This window comes from Acartia tonsa, chromosome 5 (assembly GCF_053477335.1).
Source record: "Acartia tonsa isolate MP-2025a chromosome 5, ASM5347733v1, whole genome shotgun sequence".
Classification (NCBI taxonomy): Eukaryota; Metazoa; Arthropoda; class Copepoda; order Calanoida; family Acartiidae; genus Acartia; species Acartia tonsa.
This window is the reverse complement of record NC_137264.1, coordinates 17353536-17376999: the sequence shown is the minus strand read 5'-3', so window position 1 is coordinate 17376999 and position 23464 is coordinate 17353536. Positions and strand designations below refer to the sequence as shown.

Here is a 23464-nt window from a genome sequence, read left to right as displayed (position 1 = left end):
TTTCTATTGTCCAAATAACACGTTTTAGGGTAAATAACCCTAAAAAAGTGTCAAAATATAACTATAAAACTAGTTATTTTTATAAATATCTATCCGTTTTTTTGGCAGATCCCCATACTATAGATTGCATATTGAAACAGATATTGTAAAATACATATAGTTCAAAATTTAGATTGTTTGATTAAATCATATCGGGTATAAGGTATAACCAACAAGCGAAAAAAAATCTAAAATAATATTTGGGGGGCAAATGGAGAGGTCGTCAATTTTACGATGTGTTGCCCCCCAACGACAGCTGAAAAAACACGTATAGGTTTCGTGATTTTTTCCGAATTTATTTCGTTATTGGTATAAGCTGAAATCATATAGGTATAGGTATATGTCAACTGTAAAAACATCATCAATTATTATCAGTCTTAATACCCAATATTTATAACATAGTATCTAAGTATGTTTAAGTATTATTGCGGATGCGCCCTTTGATTTAATCAGCCTGAACTCTTGGAAATTGTTATACACATACCTGTCATTTAAAAGATCTTTTGCTTAAGACACAACGACCCTATACAACTTAGTATTTCAGAATAGCCAAAGAATTTCAAAAAAAATTAAGAAGGGTTTAAATTCTAAATGACAGCCTTTTTATAGTGTACACATATCTACATATATTCATTTTGCATTTGACCATTAAAACAAAAATACAAATAAGAAATTGTATCCAAAAAGTTAAACGCTTTGACTTGTTGCTTCGCCCTTAGCAACTATTGAAGGTTGGGTGAGCTCAAGAAAATAGTTTAAAACCATCCCATTCCCAAGATAATTATAAAGCTTACATGAAAAGTACAACCAATTTAAAATTGATGTTTCCGAAATATTTTGCTACAGACAAAAACAAAGAATACATAGAATAATACACTACAAGTGTTCTGTCATCAAAAACGAAAATGAACAAAATAAATTTTAGAGTAACTACAATCAATCAATCAATATGTGCAAGTGCAAATGATAATAAAATTGTGAATCATTCCTTTTGGGCAGCGGCGGTGGGTGGTTGTTGTTGTGATGGTGGTGGTGGTGTGCCGTGTGCTGGGAGCAAGAGCTGGTGTCGTTCTCGGTCAGGGTAGAGTAGGCGGGGCGACGACGGTGCCGGTTGTCAACAAAGTGCTCGTAATCTGGCAGCATGGTGTAAGTTGTGATGTGTGCATTAGGAAATAAAAGTTTTTCTACAAAGGGAGGGAACACATGGTGACTTGATGTAATTCTTGAGCCCTTTAAAGATAAAATATTCATTTGTACTTTGAGTTCTGAATAAAAAAGCCAAGGGGTTATGGTAAGTCCATTTTCAATCCTTTAGAAATAATTAATTGAATAAAATGAAAACTGTTTAAAATTTCCTGAAATTTAGTATGGAACAATAAACATTATTTTCTTTGCAAAAACTAGAAAACTACATTAAAACATTATAATAAAACTTTGAGGTCCAAATTAGTGCAAATTAGGAAAATAAATAGAGTATAATTAAAGTAAGTGTAGAAATGTGCTTGTGTAAAATTTTGCAAAAAAAAATATTTGTGAAACTTGCGCCTTGCATTTTAATAAGAAAAGTAAACACTTCAGGGCGAGAAAAATGTAAATTTTATTTTCTTTTTAATATTGAAATTTCAGTATGTACATTGTACAAGGGTTTCGGAATTTAAAAATAAGTTAAATATGATATAGATAGACATTTTATAGCAATTTTACAATATTTAGAGAAACAGAATATATTGACTAGATAATTAAGTAATTAAAAATCATGAAATATTAAATGCTGATTTATAAGGATTTTACACAAATTTAAAACAAATAAAAACATAATTTTCAACTTTATGAAGCTACAAATTATTATTTAAATACAACATAAATAATAGTTAAATCGTACGTATTAACAACATATGAGATTTGTACAAACAAATACTTGAATGCTTTTTAATAATATTTTGATTACAACTATGCCTGACAAAGTATAGTTTGGCTCATGGTACAGTAACTCAATCTAAAAGTAGAAAAAATGTTAATGTTAAAATTATTTGATAATTTTAGTTTCAAACATAATAGTAAAGAAAATATTAAAGAAGAGGGATTTTATCTAACAGGAAGTACACATGGATAGGTTCTACTACTGTCATTCCACAAATAGTTTGAAGATTTGACTATTAAGGATAACTATTAGATCAATGGTTAGCAAAATCTTTTGGTGTAAAAAGACATCCTACCTAATAAGTACAAGCATAAATTCTATGATATTGTTAAACATTTTCAAAAAATAGAAAGAAAAAAAATAAACTGCAATTTTTTCTCCATTTTTAAAGCTCTTTATAGTAACTCTAAAAATGACGTCATGTTAGAATAGTCCATTATTATGATATGACATGATTCAGGATTTTTAAAATTTTAAAAGTTTTAAAATTTACCTTCTTGTTTCTAGGCACTAAATTACAAAACTTTTGGCTGAAAAATCCCAAATTATGTCATATTAGAATTTTGGACTTTTCTAATATGACGGTATTTTTTTACAGGCACTATAAAAAAAACTTCTAATTTTTCATAAATTTTGAACTTACCTGTGAAGAAGAACAAGACGACAGTGAGTAGAAAGAAGAGGTATAGATGGAAGATTCTGCAGAAGAGAAAAGTTTGTGCCAGATATTTCTAGCAGTGAAGAAAAGAGAATAGATGAAAGAATAGCTGGATGCAGGTCCGGACTCTCACAACAGCTCCTTGGTTCTGAAAAAATTACATTCATATATCAAAGATTACTTACAAATAAAACATTAATCTTAGTGCTCGCACTTTACGGGAGAAGCAAGTTAACTTCCCTACCTTTGATTTCAAAAATGAGTTTATAAAACCAAACATAAAATGATAACAGCAAAAGAAATTAATCTCAAAATATACCTATATGTATTTTTCCAAATCTCGACCAAGGCAACGCAGGAGTGGAATCTAAAATATAAAAAATATAATATGTTTAATAAATTTTGTAAGGAATGGTTCGAGTAGATTATTTTAAGTTTTTCTTTGATACAACAAAGATTACAAGCATAAAAAGTCATATGTTTGTTTCTTATTAAAAAATCTATTCATATTTATCACGGCAGATTTAAAGCCGTTTTTTGTTCTGCATTCCCAAAAACATTCTAACCCCTGAAGTTCCCCGCATGGCTGTCAAGTCAGGACACGTCCTTTAACCATTATAATATTGAATAAATATGTTTTTTTCTAGCTTAGCTTAAATGGATTTTGATATCCTTGTGCAAAATTGTCTATGGATGAATTCTTTCTAAAGATGTTGCAATTATTTTTTGATTTAAAGTGCAATGATTATATATTTGTGATTGCGGACACAAAACAATTTATCAAATGTAATTTCTTCACTACGATAGTGGTCAGAAATGTGCTACAAATATCCACAAAAGCGAAGCAAAAAAAACAAAAAAAACAATATTTTATCGATTTTAAAGTGATACTTTTTTTATGGTATTAACATCTAGAAGCTCTGTATTTTAAGTCGCAGGGGCAGATAAAAACCCAAACCCTCTATAAGGTCTAAATGTAAAAGTTAAACAGACGTGAAAGAAGCTTCCCTCTAATTTGGAACTCATTTGGTACAGTGAAGAAATACCCTGTCAAATCAAATTGTTTCAGATATAAGTTATGCTTTCTCGTAATGACCCAATAGAGTTGCCATGCTTAATACAATACTGTTCTTAAATTTTTAAAATTATTATCAGATCTTCTGCATGGATTAAGGAACAGTATGAAATAAACGTAGGGACAAAATTGATGCACTTCTAAACATACTACCTGTAGAAAATCAGAAGAGGCAGAGAAATTCTTGAGATGATTCCCCAAGCGAGCAGGCCATAGAATTCAGATTGGACAACCTAAACAATATTATATTCAGTATTGGAATAATAAGCGAATGTGTTCATTAATATATTGGGAATGGTCGGTAAATATAATTTTACTAGTAACCAGGGAAAAGGGAATGTGATTCTGACAAACAGTTCTAAAGGAAAATTTCCCCACAACCTCCTTCCCCTTTTCCTCCCCTTCCTACCCACCCCTCTTCAATTACATCAAAAAAACAGATATACTTCCACATTACTTTTAAAGGTTTCGTGATTTTTTGTAGAATTAATTGTTAGAATAGCTACACCTGACAGTATTATTATATTGGACACTGAAATGCAAATTATACTAGTAACCAACATTCTATAAACACGTTATCTTATTTTGTGTTTTAGAAACTTGTTTGGTGACTTCATCTAAATAATGGGTAATGTTGTTTAACATTATTGGGTAATGATAATGGTACAATCATTGTCTTATTCCGTATGATTCCAATTAAGGTATCCCATTGAATATCAAGTAAAGTCTAGTTAATTAAATCTGCATTAATTAAGTAATTAAGAATGAATGAATACACATTACTAGGAATATACTAATTATACATTACATTACCTGTAAATAAATATACTTTATATACTTTTTAGTTTTACAATATTAAATAATAGAGAACACAAGACAATGAATGATAAATTGAAGTACACTCCTAAATAGGTATGATACACAAAATAATCCATTCTGTAGTTAAACTGTTTTTAACCTATTTTTAAAACATATATCAAAAATATACTATGACACCAGTAGAATTAAACTGCAGAGCCTAAATTTGAATTAAGTCCCCAATAAACTTTTTTGAGGGGATTTAAAAATTAATTTTACTGTTGCTGTGGTCATTTTTGATCAGAGCAAAAGGTCTTTTTTTATTTGGGTAAAATTCGTAGCTTTTAGAGTGTTTTGCTTCATATATATAGTATTCTGGTATAGAGTAAAATTAGGCTTTTGATTTCATCTAAATTAATTCATTAAAAACTTAATTCTTTACAATATATCAATTAATTAACTTTATCGTGCTTGTTTTCCATCACTTATTTAAAACACAAAAAAATTGGCTGTAAAGGGTTAAGTAGTGAAAGATGACAACAAACGTTTACGCAATACAACAAATTTTTTTTTGTCACATATACAAATATGATAAAATATAAGATTATTCAAACTTATTTTTTTAAATATTTTTAAAAAGCATGTATCTTTTATGTGTATAGTTTTCATTCTTTTCATTTTAATTAAATAAAGATTATTTAACTACATTGGAAATAAGTCACTTTGTGAAAACACTCTTTTTTGAATTGTAAAAACTGAAATGAAACAAGGCTTCTAATTGGTTCAGACTTCAGAATAATATGTTTTATTTTAATGTTAAATTTCTTCTTTATAAATTATTGTTTTAGAAAAAAATTAATTGCATCGAACAGAGTAGAGTTTTTATTATTGTATTGATATAATCTGAATCACATCAAATTGTTCTGTAAGAAACAATTTAACCCTAAACTAAAAAATGCTTTTGCTTCCATCAAAATGATCACAGCAACATATAAAATTGATTTTTAAATCCCCCAAAAAAAGTTTATTGGGGACTTAATTCAAATTTGGGCTCTGCAGTCTGATTCTACTGGTGTCATAGTATATTTTTGATATATGATAAAAAAAATAGGTTAAAAACAGTTTAAATGAAATTTGTTTTAAAAAAACGTTTGGACACTGCAAATTTCTACTAACCGATCAAGATCGAGCAAAAGTATTTTTTAACTCAAGAATGAGATAATATATATGTAAAACTTTTGGGACCAGTATAAAAACAAAAATTTACAAAAAAAAATAGAATATGCTTGCTTATTTTTTTATTAAAAATCTGGATTGGTTGGTTTAAACTAGAAATTTGTTCAACCCATTATGAATTTTATTTGGTTTATAAGCATATGGAATATACATAAATTTATCGTCCACTGTCTTATCCCTTAAGATCCCTGTTTATACCTGGGTAATATCTCTATGTGACATGAAGGTATCGAGGATCCAGAGAGTGATGTTAGCGAACAGGAGGAAGGTGATGATCTGTCTGCCAGGCTTGCTCACTTGTTGAGCCCGGGTCATACACACACGCCGTCCGGCCTCGCTCATTATCATCCCTGTAAAAATATTAGATAAATCAAATATTTTTTATTTGGAGGGGGTGAGGAACTCCATCCCTTGGGGATCGAAATGTGTAAGAATTTTCCAGTGGCTTATTTTATTGTATTTGCTGAGACATTCTCCTTTGAAATAGATAAAAAATACAACCTAAAAAGGGAAACCATAACTGTCCACAGTTAGCTAATATAGACAACTTATTTAAATAAGGATCTTTAGCGGAGCTACTTATATAAAATCAATAACTATTTTATTATTTAAGAGGGGCCGAAAACCCCGGCAATACATTTTTTTGTAAAATGTCAATAATGCGATCAATACATGATTTTTCAGTATTGCTCAGAAATGTTTTTAATATGGCGGATGTTTATAGAATTTTCAGCCCTGCTGAAATAAAGTTAAAAAAAAACTTTTATCAAGATTTATACTGAGTATAGACTACTTTTTTTACAATATGTATATTATGATAAAATATTTAATAAAAAGTTTTGTTGAAAGGTTTATGAATAGAGGGATGGACACAGACACTTAGAAAAGACAGAGACTAATATACTGTTGTTTTAATTTTCCTTCAATTAATCCGTTTTGTTATAAAATTCTAAAAATAGTCCCTTTCGTGGCAACGCCGCTTAAGGGGCAATTCATCGTATTTTTAAAATGGCTTTTGATAGGTAATTTTAGGTTAGATTAGGTTATTTTGGGTTAGGTGATTGCCCTACAGGGTTAGGCAATTGGCCCCGCAGGGATAGAGCCCCACACAGGGGCTAGGAATAGGAGAAAAGCTACTGTGAAAAAAAACGAAGAATCGCCCCTGAAGGTGCGTTGCCACGAAAGGGACTATACCCAATTCTTACAATATTCCTATGCTGACTTACATGGTACAATGCATATTCTAAAGTTTGATTTCATACAAACACTAAATTTCTAAATATGTTTATATATCTTTTACCAGGTCTATTCAATTTCATCCCATGAAGGGATCTATTATATCAACCTTATTATAATGCAAATTTATATGTGCATATAACCCCAAGTGTGGACATAATCATTAATTTCTGCTAAAAAATAGACGAGAAAATAGAAAGATTTTCAAGGAACAATTTCTGTTGGGAAGGTTAACAAAAAAAAACTCCTAATCGGTTCAGTGGTTAGTGAAGATTTTTCCCAAGGGCCTAATGTTAAACCTTTAAAGGAAGGTAAAATTGTGTAACAAACGGACCCTCAATGGGAAAAAAACGTTTAAACACACATCCTGATACTTCAGTATATAGGATGTATTCTAGTATTCATGTAGTTTAGGAACATATGCGAAAGTGTTATAGATTAGTTATTTATCATATTTTCGTAATATTGTGAATGCTAGAAAGGATATTAAAATTATTTCAACAATTTTGGTCATGTGATCAAAATTTGAATTTTCCTTCTACTATTGCCCCCTCTGGGGGCGAAGTAGGTGGAAATTTAAATTTTTGTCACTTGACCTTAATATTGGTGAAATAATTTTGAATGACCTTTCTTGTATAAGCAATATTAATAAAATATGATACTTGGTTTTGTCTCATTCTCTATCTTTTTCTTAAATTCAAAAAAGTCTATCAAAAAATTTACATCATCTAAGGGTGAACAATAAATATCTCTGTCTATTTTTCTCTATATTTCTTCCCCCTCCCCCCTCCCTCACTTTTCTGTCTATTTCCTTCTCTCTCTCCTCCTCTTTTGTACGTTCATTTATACAATAGAGATAACCTAGAGACAGCACAAGGGAATTTTGTTTACATTATGTATCAGCTATAAATTGTTGAATATCTTAGGTTAAAGCTTTCCTTGGGTGAAATATTTGAAGAAAATATTTCTTCCATCATATAATGTGGAGCATATGACACAACATATAATAAGTTAGTTATAAATAATTTAATTTCTTATAATAAATTTATCTTTCTAAAAATTATATCATTGCAAAATTTAGTTGCAAATAATGTTGCCTATAGGGCTGTATTTCATATACAACAAAAAGTGAACAAAGGTTTCTTTTTAAGAAAAAAATGGGGTCAGATTGACCATCTAATGTTTATACCCACATCAAATATTAAATTATAACAATGTACAGTAGAGTGGATCAATTTTGGACATTGAATTTGTAATCAACATCTACAGTTTAAACGTCATATAAGAAACCTAAATATAAAAAATTGATTTTGTCCTTGAGGGAAAATGGGGGGAAGCTGTTTCCATGCATTGAAAATTTTAGAAGTTTATTCTGGAGGTGCAACTTTTTTTCTTTCAAAGTATTGCTTTATGCATCTTTTTGAATTTGTCTTGTTGATTAATATAAGAATATCAAATTGGTTTTAAAAAATATTCATCCAAGCATGAAAAATCTTAAATTAAATGTAAAATCTCTTGGTTTTTAAATTTATTTATGGATTTTTCTTGCTAGGATCAATAGTTTTAAAAACAGATTTTTTATTCTTATTCTACTCTTCAAGACAAAATTGGGAAGGTGCATGAAGCTATACTTTGAAAGAAAAATAATTGCCCCCCCCCCAAAAAAAAAAAAAAATTCTCCCCACAAGTGTCTTTCTAAAAGTTTACATGCATCAGCGAGCCTCCCCATTATTCAAAATATTTTCTTTTCATTTTTTGGTCTCTTATATGATGTTCAGACAGAAAGTGTATGTAGCACATTTAAAATTAGAAAATCATTGAAAATCAAGCCACTCTAATGTACAGCATTTATTTCTTCAATTCCACAGTACAAAATTATTACTGTATTTAAATTAAACATATCATATAGGAAAAAATATTCTTGTATTTAAAATTAAAAATCATGTTGGAATTTTTTTTACAATTTTTAAATTTTTTAATAATGTACAGCAAATTATTTCCTTTTTATCTCATGTTTTGAAATTTATAAGATAGTTAGAATAAATTACAGAAATAATGAAAGATTTAAAGAAGAGAGCGTCAGGGGGGGGGTCGAGGGGGGTTTCCCCCCTCAGGAGAGGGGGGGTTGAGGGGGGTCTCCCCCCTCAGAAAAAGCTTGGGCTTCAATCTTCAACAAATAAAGAAAACAAAATTATTTTAAAAATTTCTTTTTTATGTTAAATATTATTATTTTTGTGACACTTGATTTTGAATGACAAAAAATGTTGAAATAAATATTACCAACTGTATGAAATGTTAAATTAGAAATCAAGAATGATGTTGGAAAATTTATTCTCATTTTATACTCTGAAACAAGGAATTGACAAAAAATAATAATTTTTATTCCAAACTTTTAAAACAGCATGCCTATTTCTTATTGGTTGACACTCGAATTAAAATAAAATAATGAATATTATTTCAAGACCAGAAATAAATTTGAAATAAATAATTTTCTTTCCCCTATATTTTTTATTCCAAAATGCCAAGAATTAATTTTGAAATAAAATAATTTTCTTTCCAATATTTTTATTCCTTTTTCTTATTGGACGTCATTTTGTGTCCAATGAGAGACTAGTGTTTAAATATTTTAAAGCTTATTACAGCATTTATTTTGAATATGATAATATCAACATTATCACATTAAATGTGATAAAATATTTTATCCATAAACAATAAATATATTAGATTATAGAGGCACAGAGCGAGATTAATTATCCCTTTTCTACTTACTATCAATATTTATATACGCTAATTTAAAACAGGTATGTTTATTTTTAGTAAAAAGAAATATCTAACATTTAGACGATTTGATCCTTATTTTTATCAATGGGAAAGTTAAAAAATATTTTAGATGAGGTTGCCTCCACACTCCCTATGAAATTGCTCCTAGAAAAAATCCACCTTTTCTCTAAAAGAAATTTAGTAACTTTAAAACTAAGATTGAAAGTTTAGGGTCGATTTCCCCACTTCTTTTACCTGTGCCCTTAGAGGCCTCTAAGTACTTAGCCGCTAGTATATTTATATTTTTTTGTATTAAAGCCTAGAATATTGATATTCATCTCTTGTAATATATTGGAAAAGAATCAATACAAGTATATATCCCAATTTATCTATCTGTTAATTTAGTTTTGAAACGTTTGACTATTAGTTTATCTCTTTGTCCCTCTATCTGTCTATTTGTTTGTCTGTCTATCTGTTTATCTATCTGTTTGTCTATCGGACTCTTTTGAAAAATCTCCTTATTTGTCATTCTCCTTGTTTGTTTGTCTTTTCGTCTAACTGTCTAACTGTCTCTCTGTTTATTTGTCTGTTAGTCTGAATATCTGACTGTCTGAATGTCTGTCTGTCTATCTGTCTTAATGTCTGATTGTCTGAATAACTAAATGTCTTACCCTATGTTTGCCTGCCTGTCTGTCCGTTTATTTTCTGTTTGTCTATCTGTCTTTCTATTGGTTTGTTTGTCTTTCTGTCTGTTTATTTATCTCACCGACACCATATATCTGTTTATCTATCTAACTGCTTACCTTGTAAAGAAATTTGAATGAGTAGAAGAGAGCTCTGAGCAAAGACAATGATGCTCATGAGATTAGTCATGCTCATGACAGCTGCCAGGATGCTGAACACTGCAAAGATGTAGGCGCCAGTGATGGTAACGTTAGACAACAGAGAGTCAAGGTCGTAGGGCACGGTGAAGGAGTGTGACAGCTTTTGTATCTACAATAAAATAAATAAATAAATGATGTGCCAAAAATATAGAAAATAATGGCATGGTGAAGTCTTTTCAGTTACTTGTAACGACATTGTAATAATATATTATTTGGTGATTCCTTTAGGTTTGGTAAAGTATGGTCAAAATAAGCTAGAAGGTTACAAATCTAAATAACCAGACAATTCAATACCATAGTCTGTTTAATCTATCTATGGAACTAATCTTACTACCATATCATTCTTTATATAGTAATGTTATATATATTTTTTAACGTCTTTAGTTATGACACAGATTACATTTTAGAAACTGATAGTTTCAAGCTTAAGCGGTATATGGATAATATATTATACCTGTACAAAACCAGCAATGGATGAGAATATTGCCAGCGACAGGATAACAATTTCAGCTCCTAAACAAAGTTAAATGATATAGAGAACATAACTAAATACCTTTATTTAGGTTATACTTTCAATAGAAAGCAAATTTGCTAATTCTAAATGAAGGTTTCGAACCTTTCACATAATGATATGGTTTATTGGTGTTTTTTTTTAAATATGCTATAAATTTGATTTAGGGAAGGACAAGGGGGAGAAGGTCAATGAATATCTACTAAATTAAGACTGACGGACAAACAAACATAAATTTTCTCTCTTTGTACATTAAAACAAGAAAACATAAACAAGAATAATTTTATTCATAGAGCAAACTTTAATAAAATACATTTTAATCTATTTTAATTATGTTATGTATGTATGTAAGTTGTTTTGTATTATTAGTTTCAATTTGAAACATTTAGGTGGTTTTAGTCTATTATATTGTCCTCTCTTTCCTCTCTAGCGAAGACGTATGTAAACAATATATAGACTTACAGACAAGAAATGATGGAGTTGCTCCGCCACTAATAAGAAAATGTATAGAATGAGAGAAAGAGAATGTGTTTAAGCACACAATAGTAAAGGATCTATCTTCATTTTAGCACAATCATGTATGATAAAGCAAGCTTCTTTGTATGTATGCCCTTTAAGATCTCGTAACCGGGTGGACCGATTGTTTTACAATGTTCGGTGAAGTTTTATATTGGCCCAGGATGGTTATCACCCATCGGGGCGAGGGTTTTTCTAATAATGAAAAATATCTCCCGCAAAATTAATAAAGGAAAAGTGAGGTCACCTCAAAAGATTAAACTTATTAGCAACCCCAACCCCATTACCATTCTACACAAATGGGTCATAATTTCTTAGATTCCCAACTCTCTGGAATGAATTGTTGTAAAACAACGTTGTTTCCAGAATTTATGCACTTATTTCTTATTACATAACAGAGTTTTAAGAACTTGAATACTTAAGAAGCACAAGTAGCGCAGCAAAAACAAGCTGACATCAAAACAATGAAAAAGACAATATGAGTAAAACTAAAACTAAAAACATGTAAAAACTACAGCCCAAAGTTTCCATATTTTCTGGACATGAAAACCAATGGTGGACCAATGAATAAAGTAAAGCAGATATTCAGTTTTATATCAGAAATAACCATATATGTACTTAAAGAGTAAAAAACACAAAACCAAATTTATATACTAAATTAGTACATGGATTTAAAACTAAATTCCAGTCGTCTACCTTGAATTGCAGCCGAGATATTTACGTTTCCCCTAACGGCTTATTTCAGACGGACAATTGGTGAACGGACATTTCGAATTATAGAGTAGTTTTACTACTGAAAGACATTGTCCAATACTTAAATTTAATATCAATTAGGGATAATCAATAAGAGATAGATTAATCGTCCTACAATTTTAAAGATTAAAGGTATGCCTTGTATTTTACTGAAGAAATAATTTAACCTCCAGGTGTATATCTCTGTAACCATACCTTTAAAGTACGTTAGCTAATGTAAAAAAATTATGATACAAATAATGTAAATGATTCAGGGCGGAAGTGGATATTAGACTGTAAGTTATACTATCAAGAGTTCTAAAAAAAGTTTAATACATTAGTTAAATACATTAGTTAAAAAACTTTGCGGGCTATTATCTATTGAGTAGCATAAACTATTCCACAAATCATTCATGAACATGATTTATCGCCCAATGTCATATCCCTGAATAATAAAATTATTGCACGAACTGTAGCAAAATTCATGGATGCAGGGATTTTGTAATGAATGCAAAATTATCCAAGGAATATAAAAAAAAAACATATCTTTGAACAAACCATATATGTAAATAAAGTTAACTGAACGGCCAAATAAAAAAAAAATATTTATCCTTCATTTATTAGCTAAAATTTTTGTATTGAACAAATTATATTTACTTTAATGTTACTGTAGAATTTAGTTTAGGTCATTTAACTTGTCATTTGCAAATGTTTTTAATAAAAATTAATGCACTTTCTATAATTTTCTAGCTATCTACCTATCATATATCTACTTGTGGCTTCGCCTCCAAGCCAAATGAGATACATTTTGTGCAGTTTACTCATACATATATGCAATTATTTTTTATTGTCTTCATTTCACCCTATTAACCTATCTTATCAATAATTGTTCTTTCTATATCTATGTATATCTATAAATTTATCTAAATATCAATCAAGGTATATCTAACTATAAAACAGGGTTTTTAGGGGATAAATGAACACTTCTAGTTTGGAACTAACAAATCACAATTTGATAAAAGAACCTCATGTTTATAAACCTTCTAATAAGATTACGTTGTTATAAAACTTTGGAAACCAGTGTTATTTACAGTACAATGTACTCTTTCTCTCGGGTTTCTCTATATCCATATATCCAACTAAGTATCTAAAGCGCTATATATTTAAGTTTTAGACAATCATAACTCTATTTATCTATATACAAACTACATTTTTCAATCTCTCTACAAACTATCTATCTTCATATATATCTAAAGTATATCTAACTACTCCATGACTCACCAGAATAGATCCAAAACATCTGGCCTTTAAACTCAGAGTTGTCCTTCATCACAAAGAAGATAATCAAAATTATAATTCCACCAACCAAACACAACAAACCCAAGAAAAGGCCTGAAAAATAATAACTTTAATTAATTAGTTTGTTTCAAAACTTCAAATCATTTTTAATTAAAAATATCTTTTGAAAAAAGAAATTTGATATTCAAACTAACATATGATATAAATTGGATAAAAACAAAATATGAAACTTTGTATTAATAAAACCATTCATCTAAATATAGTTTTAGTAAAGTACTACATAAAAGAGATAAACAAAATTACCCCTCATGTAAAAAGTTGGTAAGGCTGGAAACTCAAAATTTAAAGTTTTGAGCCAAGGGGTGAGAGAACGTGTTCATAAAACTTTGATTTACAATCAATTGTCCCCTCCCTCCCTATAAGTCAAAAAAAGGAACCACTGATGAAAAATCTTTTACCTTTGCTGGCGCTTTGACAATCAACTCTCCAATAATTTCTCTTCTTAGTTGAAGTTCTATCCGAATCCATCTTTTTGCCCTCAATCTGAATACCAAATCAATAAATAAAAGTTGCACTTTTACAGTGAATGATGAAATTCTTTGTATTTATTGCGAAAATCAGAGTTTTCTTTATATACAAAACAATATTAATAATACTTAAATCCATTGAATATACATTGGAGTGATGAAAAAACAACTAGTATGTTTTTCTTAAAATTTTCCACTAAAACATACATATATGTTTAAGGACATCCTAATATTTCTTCTTTTTTTTGGAGGGGGGGGTGGGAGGGGTGAGGTATTTCTCCATTAAAATGTATTGACCAAAGCTATATTATTGCGCTGTATATAAAACAACTTAACCTTAATGTATAAACTTATATCAAAGATGTAATACTTGGACGAAGGTCGAAACTTTTATTTTTCCCTAAAAGTGTATTGCTATATTTTTGCGCTCTATATAAAACAACCCAACCTTTATGTATGAACTATATCCCAAAGTTGTAATATTCGTATCACGTAGTGTCTAAACTGTATTTTTATCACTCTACATGTAATCTTCCGAAGGTTAGCCAATATAGATTTACAAGATTTGTACAGTGTTAATCTTGATACTAATTGATTACAATACTGAAAAATCTGATTTGATCCTTTTGATTAATGTTTACCACACAAACAAAACATGAATTTCACATTTTTATTTAAACATTGTTTAACCATATATAAGAATGAAGCAACCCAAGATTTCTTTACAGGAGAAGCACAAAATATTATGGTTGGACAAACGGACTAAGTGAATTAATTAACAGATATTGAGTGGTCATAAACCTTTAAACATATTTTAAAAATCACGAAATACTTTTACATAAGTTTATGATATGTCTTAAGTAGCATGAACCAACAGACAAAGGACCAATTAAATAACATGATATACTCAGTACCGTAAATAACCTAACCTAACCTGAACTAAAATAATAAACAAACTAACTAAAAAATATTCCTTCCCCCTCTCCTTATTTTCAATTTATTTCAAAATAAGGGGAATGGAGTTCTATGCTTGACTAGCCACTCTTGAGAAAATCACATTAAACAAACTGTATAAAGATAGGAATACGTACAAAAATCTGTAAAAGTCGACCTACTACATTTAGATTATTCTACCCAGGTATAGACATTAAAAGTTACTAAATTATTTTTATCAATTTTAAGGCACTTTTATCTCTATATATTTAAAGAATTGACAGGGGTGTGTAATCTTACTTATAATGAAAACAAAATCTATTTTGTTTTTTTTGTTGCTGTTTAAATATAAGTTCAAATTTTAATAGCTACTGATACAATTAGGTTTAGGAAATCTTAACTTAGGTACTGGGATGGTTTAAGACTATTTCATTTTAAGATTTAAGCCTTGTTTTGGTTTTAGGCTATTTTTTCAAACCCTTCCTGAACCCTTTTTGAATGCAAAACCAATGCTAGTAAAACAATAAAATGGTCTGATGACTTACGGAATGATATACAGTTTGATTTAATCAAAGAATAGCTGCGCTACATGAAATCTTACCTCATTAAGCTTGTCCTGACCGACAGACCTCCACATGATGTAAGTTACGGCTGCGGCTATCAGGCTGAAATGGATTTCAATCTCAACTCTGAAAATTAGAAAAGAAACTTTGCAAGGAAAAGGGACAAACAAATCTACAAAACAGGGCAGACTAACATTTTGCTACTACAAATATTCAAAAAATAGTTTTCCCTACCCAGTTTTATTATCTTCAGATTTTTTGTCCCCTTTCCTAAACTTTGCCCCCATTCTAATTTTCATTTTTCTATTTGTTAAGCTTTTAAAAAAAGATGTTTTTATACAGTAAGACTTAGTCAGTAGGGTCTGTTACAGACAGTTCTGGTCTTAAATTTAGTTATGTTAAAATCGTCGTAACGAATGATCTTAATCTTATTTGCTCTAAGTTAGCATAAGATATGTATTTGTTATACAAAATTGTGTCCTATTATGAAAAGAAAGAAGCTTTATTTTGTCCGAAACATAAGGTTTCGATAACTATTAAAGTGATAGAGTTATCAATTGTAGGGAAGCTTCCAATAGGACTGCTGGTAGTATTAGGCAATTTATTTTTAAAAGTAAAGTCATGGGATGGTTTCCGTGCATAACTACTTCGAAAACAAATCTTTTTTTTGCTATGGGCTCAGCCACTTTAATTAGAAAATGAAACCAATACCCATTTGTTTAGTGAAAAGTTCTTTTCGTTTTCAAAAATGCAAAATGTTTATCAATTGTTTTGCTGTATCATAATGCAAAAACCAAACAACCAAAGTATGTTTATCAAATTATTAGTAAAAATAGCCCAAATACTGCTAAGGTAATATAAAGATGGTTTATTGATGAACAGACCTTATGATATTTGAAATTTTCCTCTTATGAGGTCATTTTAATGGATATACAAACACCATGTAACTTTAAATTTTACAGTATGTTTTGCTACTATATTTGAATGACAGTGCAATGTTCTAGATTCATATGCACTGCATTTTGATATCATCTATTATTTTTTCTTTCAAACAAATTTACCATCATATATAACAAGCAGAGATTAAAGACTACAATACGATTAACAAAATTACCCCATGTGAAGATTAAACATAATGGCGAAAAAAATTGGACACTGAAGGTTTATACAAACCAATCAATAAATGAAAAATTGTGTTTATAAATCTACCATAACAAAAATCTATATTACTTTTATGATCTTAATCTAATGATAGATAAATATGATGATTTTGTTGGTAGAAAAAATGTATAAAAAAGAAAATATATGATAATATCTAGATGTTCTAAAGTACTTTATCTTGAGGTTTATAAAGTGTTGAATCAAGGTTTAAGTTATGGGGAAAAGTTTTTCAATATTTTGCAAATTTTGAACAATTTAATTCAGTTTCTTTTTTGCTTGAAAATACCACTCTTTACTTGTTTGTTTACTGATTTGACGCAATTATAATTATGATATAACTACTTAACTTTTGTTCAGGAAGTATATATTTCTGAGTAAAGTTTAACTAACCTATATATGAACTACAGTGCAATTTAAAATTGTTCTCCGTAAACTTTAAAATTATAATTTTAAAATAAATAAACAATTTTATTCTAAGATATGGTAAAATTATCCCATTATTACATAAAAAACAAGGATGACAACATCCATAAAAGCGAAGCTCTGAAACGGTCGGACAAACGGACATTAACACTTGTATAATGTCAGAACTGAATAATCAGAATGCGAATGTATAAGAGTCAAAGCAAAATTGTAAGTAAATTTGTTGAAAAACTGCTTGATACAGGATAATGATTATGGACATACTTACATTTTTAGGACTTGATTATAGAGTTGCTTCGCTTATAATATTGTACTTTGTTGTCCCAGGAATCAGTATACCAAAAATCAGACCAATCGGATAATTAGGTCAAATACAAATTTGTTGTTAAAAATGTAAAAAAAATCAACATGTTTAAAATGGACGTACGGACATTCTGGTAATGATTATAGAGTTGCTACGCTTTCTAACTCGTACCTAACTATTACAGGAATCACCATGCAAAATTTGAAATCGATAGGACAATTCTAACATGCCTAAATTAACGAAAAAAGCTATTTAAAAAAGTAAAAAAATCAACATGTTTAAAATGGACGTACGGACATTTTCGTAATGATTATAGAGTTGCTACGCTTTCTAAATCGTACCTAACTACTAAAGGAATCACCATGCAAAATTTGAAATCGATAGGACAATTCTAACATGTCTAAATTAACGAAAAAAGCTATCCGTGACGGACGGACGGACGTACGGACGGACGGACGGACCGACCCTAATTATAGAAAAGCTTCGCTTTTAAAAACTATGTTTTTGGAGCCGACAAATGATAAAACGGATTTGTAAAACTTTCATCCCCAGAAAAAGTTTTATTATTGAAGATATCAAATATACATATTTTCCCTTTCATTTAACAATCTAAAAAAAATTTTTCTCCATTTGTGAATATAGTTAAGTCAATGTCACTCTTTTATTAGTTAAAATTCTTACCTATACTCTACAATGAATGGGAAAAGATAGGGCATAGACGAGGTCCAGAGGCGTCCCAAGGTGTTGTCGTTGAAACAAGCATACAGAGATATAACCTAAATATGATGCTGTGAGTATTGGTTTAAAAAATATGACGTAACAAAAAAAATTAGCCAATGAGAGGACGTTATTGACCAATGGCGGCATGCGTAGTGGACTCTCATTGGCTAATTTTTTTTGTTACGTCATATTTTTTAAACCAATACTCACAGCATCCTAAATATGAAAAAAAATATTTGAAATAAATCCTGTATTTATAGTGTAGCTGACAGATCATATTGTAATTTTTGAAATATAGGTATGTAAGACCTTCAAAGCAATTTAGAACCCATTTGGAGGCCTAACTTTAGTATTAATAATTAAATTTAAATCAAATACTTTGCTAAATTCAAATAAACCAATTTTGAAATTAATCCTTACTTTAAAAATATGCTAAAAAGGAGCAAGTTTAACTTACAAAATCTTCCAAAAAAAGTATGGAGTACAAAAAAATGGAATGGACTAGAAATTAAAATCTTGAAAATTATTATTTTAACTGTAAAGAAAATATAAAACAAATTAATTTACTACTCAAGTTTTTAATACTTATTTGGGGACTAAATATCACAGATACATTGTAAACGGGGACTCCCTCAAAGAGCCTAGCGAGCACAGAAACCCCTATTATTTTTTTTAATGAAATGTAAATAACAGTATAAGTAAACTAAACTTGCCCTAAAGAGAAAAATAGACGTATTAAAACCTAACCAACAACAACCCCCCTCCCCCTTATTTTTAATTGATTCAAAATAAAGAGAGCGGTGTCTGTTCTCGACTAGGCAAGTTGAGGAAAAACACATTATATTTAATTCTACAAATATTTTTGGACGAAATTATCCTTGTAAAAGTGTAATTCCTACCCATCCCAGAAAGGTAAAGCTTTGAAGTTTAAATGTAATAATGTTGAAGAGACTAAAGTTAAATCAATTATATAAGGATGTGTCTTTCATACAGATATATTTTAGTTATGAGAACCAGAAGGCTTCGCAACTAACTTAAATATTAGTTGAAAATGGCATAAAAGTTGTCAAGGGACAACAGAGAGTAATGCAAAAAATAGTACTGTTTTTTTCCAGTATTTTGTAAGGCAGTAAAAAAGACATTAAAACTAGGGTTTTTATTTACTATAGATAATTTCAATAGAACCTTAAAAAATAGTTTGATCTAAAAGAAAAAAAAACCTTACTTGTCCGATATGCTTGTTTGAAACAGGGAAGGTACTGTTACATCCTTCTAAATAAAACAAAATAATTAATAACATTTATAAAAAAGTTAATAATAAAGATACGAAAACTTTTGTATTTATTTTGTTTTAAAATTATTCCGCAGAGCAAAAAAAATTCCTTCTATTTTCTATCTATCTATCCTAACCTAACCCATGCGACCTCTTGGCTATAAAAGTAATAGTTAAACACAGAACAGCGCTTTTCAATCTAATCTAACCCAGCCCCAATACAGTTTTTAACAATAGAGTTAAAAAACGACTGGTTTATGTGTTTCAATAGCACTAAAAAAGGTTTTAAAAAAGGGGAAAATGTAAGAAAAACAGACAAAAACGGCCTGCTACATATTTAGTCTTACAAACCATCCAAAAAAACGACATCAAAAAATATTAAAATCAGTTTTAAAAACTCTTCAAATCATAAAAACTAAACATACCACAATGCTTATGAAGGTGTTTTGACTTTTGTGTCGGAACCTAAATTGGGACATAGTGCATTTCATTACCCTAGGTAAGGTAACTTCATTTCACTTTTCAATAAAATCTAGAATGCAGCCGTTTTTTAAAAAAATTATATTTGAAAATTTCAAGTTTAATTTTCATCTCCTAGGAGTTACCGCATAATCATGACAAGAAAAGCAAATATTATTTATTTAAAATTTTTAACAAGTTTGCTTTCATAAAGTTTCTCATAAAACCACTCCTGAAGGGAGTTAATTAATGGCCATTTTTATCAGTTGCTTTGCTAAGGTCACGAAAATTCAGTCTTAAATAAATCATATATAGAGAGGTTTTATGAAAGACTTCATAAAAGCAAACTTGTTCAGAATTTTAAATAAAAAATCTTTGCTTTTCTTGTCATGATTCTGCGGTAACTCCTAGCAGATGAAAATTGAACTAAAAATTTTCAAATCTAATTTTCTCAAAAACGGCTGCATTTTAGATTTTATTGAAAAAAGAAATGAAGTTACCTAACCTAGGGTAATGAAATGCACTATGTCCCAATTTAGGTTCTGAGACAAAAGTCAAAGCACCTTCGAACGCACTGTGATACATCTCTATACTCTACTCTAAACCTTAACACATAAATGAAGGTGATCTACTTTTATGTTCCTATAAACAAAATCACTTTTACCAATAGAAAAACTCTAAAGTAGGGATAGATAGATAGTGATTCAGGATGACAGAAAGAATTATCAATATGTAGAATCCTTTTTAGACTGGGCAATGAAAGAATTTTAACGCAGATATTCCAGAAATTAAAATAGATAAACAGATACATAGATAGACTATAGATAGATATATAACTAAATATATAAATGGTATATAAATAAACTTACCTTTATTAAACTGAGAAATAAAAGATTTAGCCCTCAAATCAGATCCTCCAGTATAATCATAATTTCCAATGTCAATTCTATCTCTAAACGCGTAGTCATCACTGAAAAAATAATAATTGTAAGTTTAAACAAGGATGACAACATCCATAAGTAGCGAAGCACAAAAATTGTGGATGGGAATACGTAGAAGTAGATTTAAAGTGTATTTATTAAAATCAATAATAGATTTATTGGAGAAAATAAACATGAAACCTTGTTTTATTTTGTATGATGAAGATGGTCAAAGTAAATTACATACTAGATGCACTTAACAATTGGAAAAATATTTTGAAACTGTTAATGCAAAAAAGTTTTAAAATTGTACCAAAAATGCCAAAGATAAAAATAGCCAAAAACCTGCTAAAAGGCAGTTTGGCCGCCATTGTTTCTTTTCTTAAAACGCCAGAAATTTAGTTTTAATATCTTTAACTGAAAAATTTATGAAAATTGGACCATAAACACCAAAGATATGGGTAAAAATGTGAAAAATATAAAAAATAGCCAAAAACCTGCAAAAAGGCAGTCTGACTGTCATTGTTGTTTTCTTCAAACGACAGGAAATTTAATTTTGATATCTTTAACTGAAAAAATTTCGAAAATCGGACCATAAACACCAAAGATATGGGGAAAATTTGGAAAATATAAAAAATAGCCTAAAACCTGCTAAAAAGCAGTCCGACCGCCATTGATGTTTTATAGTTAATCGTGTTCCTTATTGATGGGAATGTTGTCAAAACATTTCAGCTCTCTATCTTTTATAGGAGCCGAGAAAATCACGTTTCCCCCAATTCATTAATTACGGACGGACAGACGGACAGACGGACGGACAGACGGACAGACGGACGGACATTGTGAATTATAGAGTAGCTTCGCTACTAAAAAATCTATAAGCACACACCCTATTCAATATAATCTTTTAAAATGAGATATTTTTTTTAAAGATCATCGTTTTGTAGGTCTCAAGGGCATTCAAATGAGAAAAAAAACATTAAACAAATGAACTGGTAAATTTCGAAAGGTAAAAAATATATATTTTGAAATTGTATAATAAAACATGACATAAAATTACTTCATTATAGGACGGACAAAAGTAATACTCCATACATACCCAGATTATAGAGTAGCTGCTTGGAAGGGATAAGACAAGTAACAATGAATACATCTTTAATGATGATATAATACAAAAAATAACCATTTTAGAATTATTTGTTAAAAACTTTGAACTTTATTAATTTGAAACAGTCAAATCAAAACTTAATAAAAGTACTCAAATTTTTTAACGATAAAAACTTTGGGTACTAGATATATTTACAATCCCTCTCTCTATAGCTGCGCAACTAAAAATTAATAATTTACCTGTCCAGACCAAAAGAGAGAGGAGAATCCGGAACTTTGATAACATCACTGGATATCTTTTTCAAGTTATCAACATATACATGGTGTATCCATTCACTAACATAGATAGATAGTTAATAATACGGTAGATAGAGAGTGCGACGGATAAAAATAGATTGCTCAGTCTAGCATCCCCATATAAAATAAATGAACTGGTAGATGGATAGTTAGTAAATAAATATCCTACCCAGATATATATGGTGTATCCTATCTCTACTATATATAGATAGAAAGATAGTTTAGACTGACGGACAAACTCTGGGTGTTATAAAACGTTTAGTTATAAAAAAAATATAACAAGATAGACGAGCTTATAAATGGCTTTATACATATATGGTGTATCCATTTACTACGATATTTAGGTAGTTTGGACTGACGGACAAGCTTTAGGTAGTTTCTATAAAAGGTATAATTAAAAATAAAATATGAGGAAAATACTGATACTCACTTAGCTGACTCCCAAATGATGGTTCTAACCCAAAGAGAAAGGTTTGTCGCCACCAGATGGATAAACCCAAACCTAAACAACAAAACCATTAGCAAAAATTATTACAGCTGTTCTTTCCATTGTTGGTTATAAGAAATAATAATATTATGCATTTGCTTTAGGATAGACCTTTAAAATGTCCTTTTTGAAAGAAATAAATCTTTGAAAATTATAATAATTATCATTTTCTGTTTTGCTTTATTACTTGAACTTACATTTTCTTATCAAATGCTTAGCTAACTTAATGAAGATAAAATACAGAATTATAATCAGTGGCGTGCACAGGTTTTGCTACAAGGGTGCGTTGGAATTTAAGGGGTGTTTGACACTTTTACACCTTGGGGTGTAGACGCTTGTCATGGGACTGTAGGGAAATGGACAATTAGCAGATGTAGTATATTGCCGGGGATACTCCACAATTCTGCACGCCTCTTGTTCTAATAATTATGTTTAACTATGCAAAACAAAGGAACCTACTCAACGTTTAAAGAACCTACGCTACTGAGAAAAAATTTCTCTTTAACCCAAAAACATTTAGTCCTTTTAATAGCTCTATTCCGTGTTATTATAGGATATAAAACTAAGCCTTAACACCATTTTAAATTGGTATTAAATTTTGACACCATGGAATCTGTCCCGATTTTGT

At 29.5% G+C, this 23464-nt stretch overlaps 1 protein-coding gene across 6 annotated transcripts in view; it reads right to left on the bottom strand.

The window, feature by feature from the left end:
- Positions 1-1030: 1030 nt before the first annotated feature.
- LOC145318889 (proton channel OtopLc-like) overlaps positions 1031-23464 on the bottom strand; it is a 101459-nt gene continuing 79025 nt past the window's right edge. For 5 of the 6 annotated variants that reach the window (XM_080160562.1, XM_080160563.1, XM_080160564.1 and 2 more), the window contains 16 exons: positions 22780-22851; positions 22293-22388; positions 20898-20998; positions 19522-19568; positions 18258-18352; positions 15727-15814; positions 14124-14208; positions 13648-13758; positions 11062-11120; positions 10527-10716; positions 5926-6077; positions 3847-3926; positions 2938-2985; positions 2604-2766; positions 1996-2035; positions 1031-1172 (listed from right to left, as the gene is read on the bottom strand). In XM_080160562.1, coding sequence (XP_080016688.1) covers positions 2748-2766; positions 2938-2985; positions 3847-3926; positions 5926-6077; positions 10527-10716; positions 11062-11120; positions 13648-13758; positions 14124-14208; positions 15727-15814; positions 18258-18352; positions 19522-19568; positions 20898-20998; positions 22293-22388; positions 22780-22851 — 1243 coding nt within the window. In that variant the 3' untranslated portion in view covers positions 1031-1172; positions 1996-2035; positions 2604-2747. The remainder of the gene's footprint in view (positions 1173-1995; positions 2036-2603; positions 2767-2937; positions 2986-3846; positions 3927-5925; positions 6078-10526; positions 10717-11061; positions 11121-13647; positions 13759-14123; positions 14209-15726; positions 15815-18257; positions 18353-19521; positions 19569-20897; positions 20999-22292; positions 22389-22779; positions 22852-23464) is intronic. The other variant, XM_080160561.1, reaches the window with a different exon arrangement.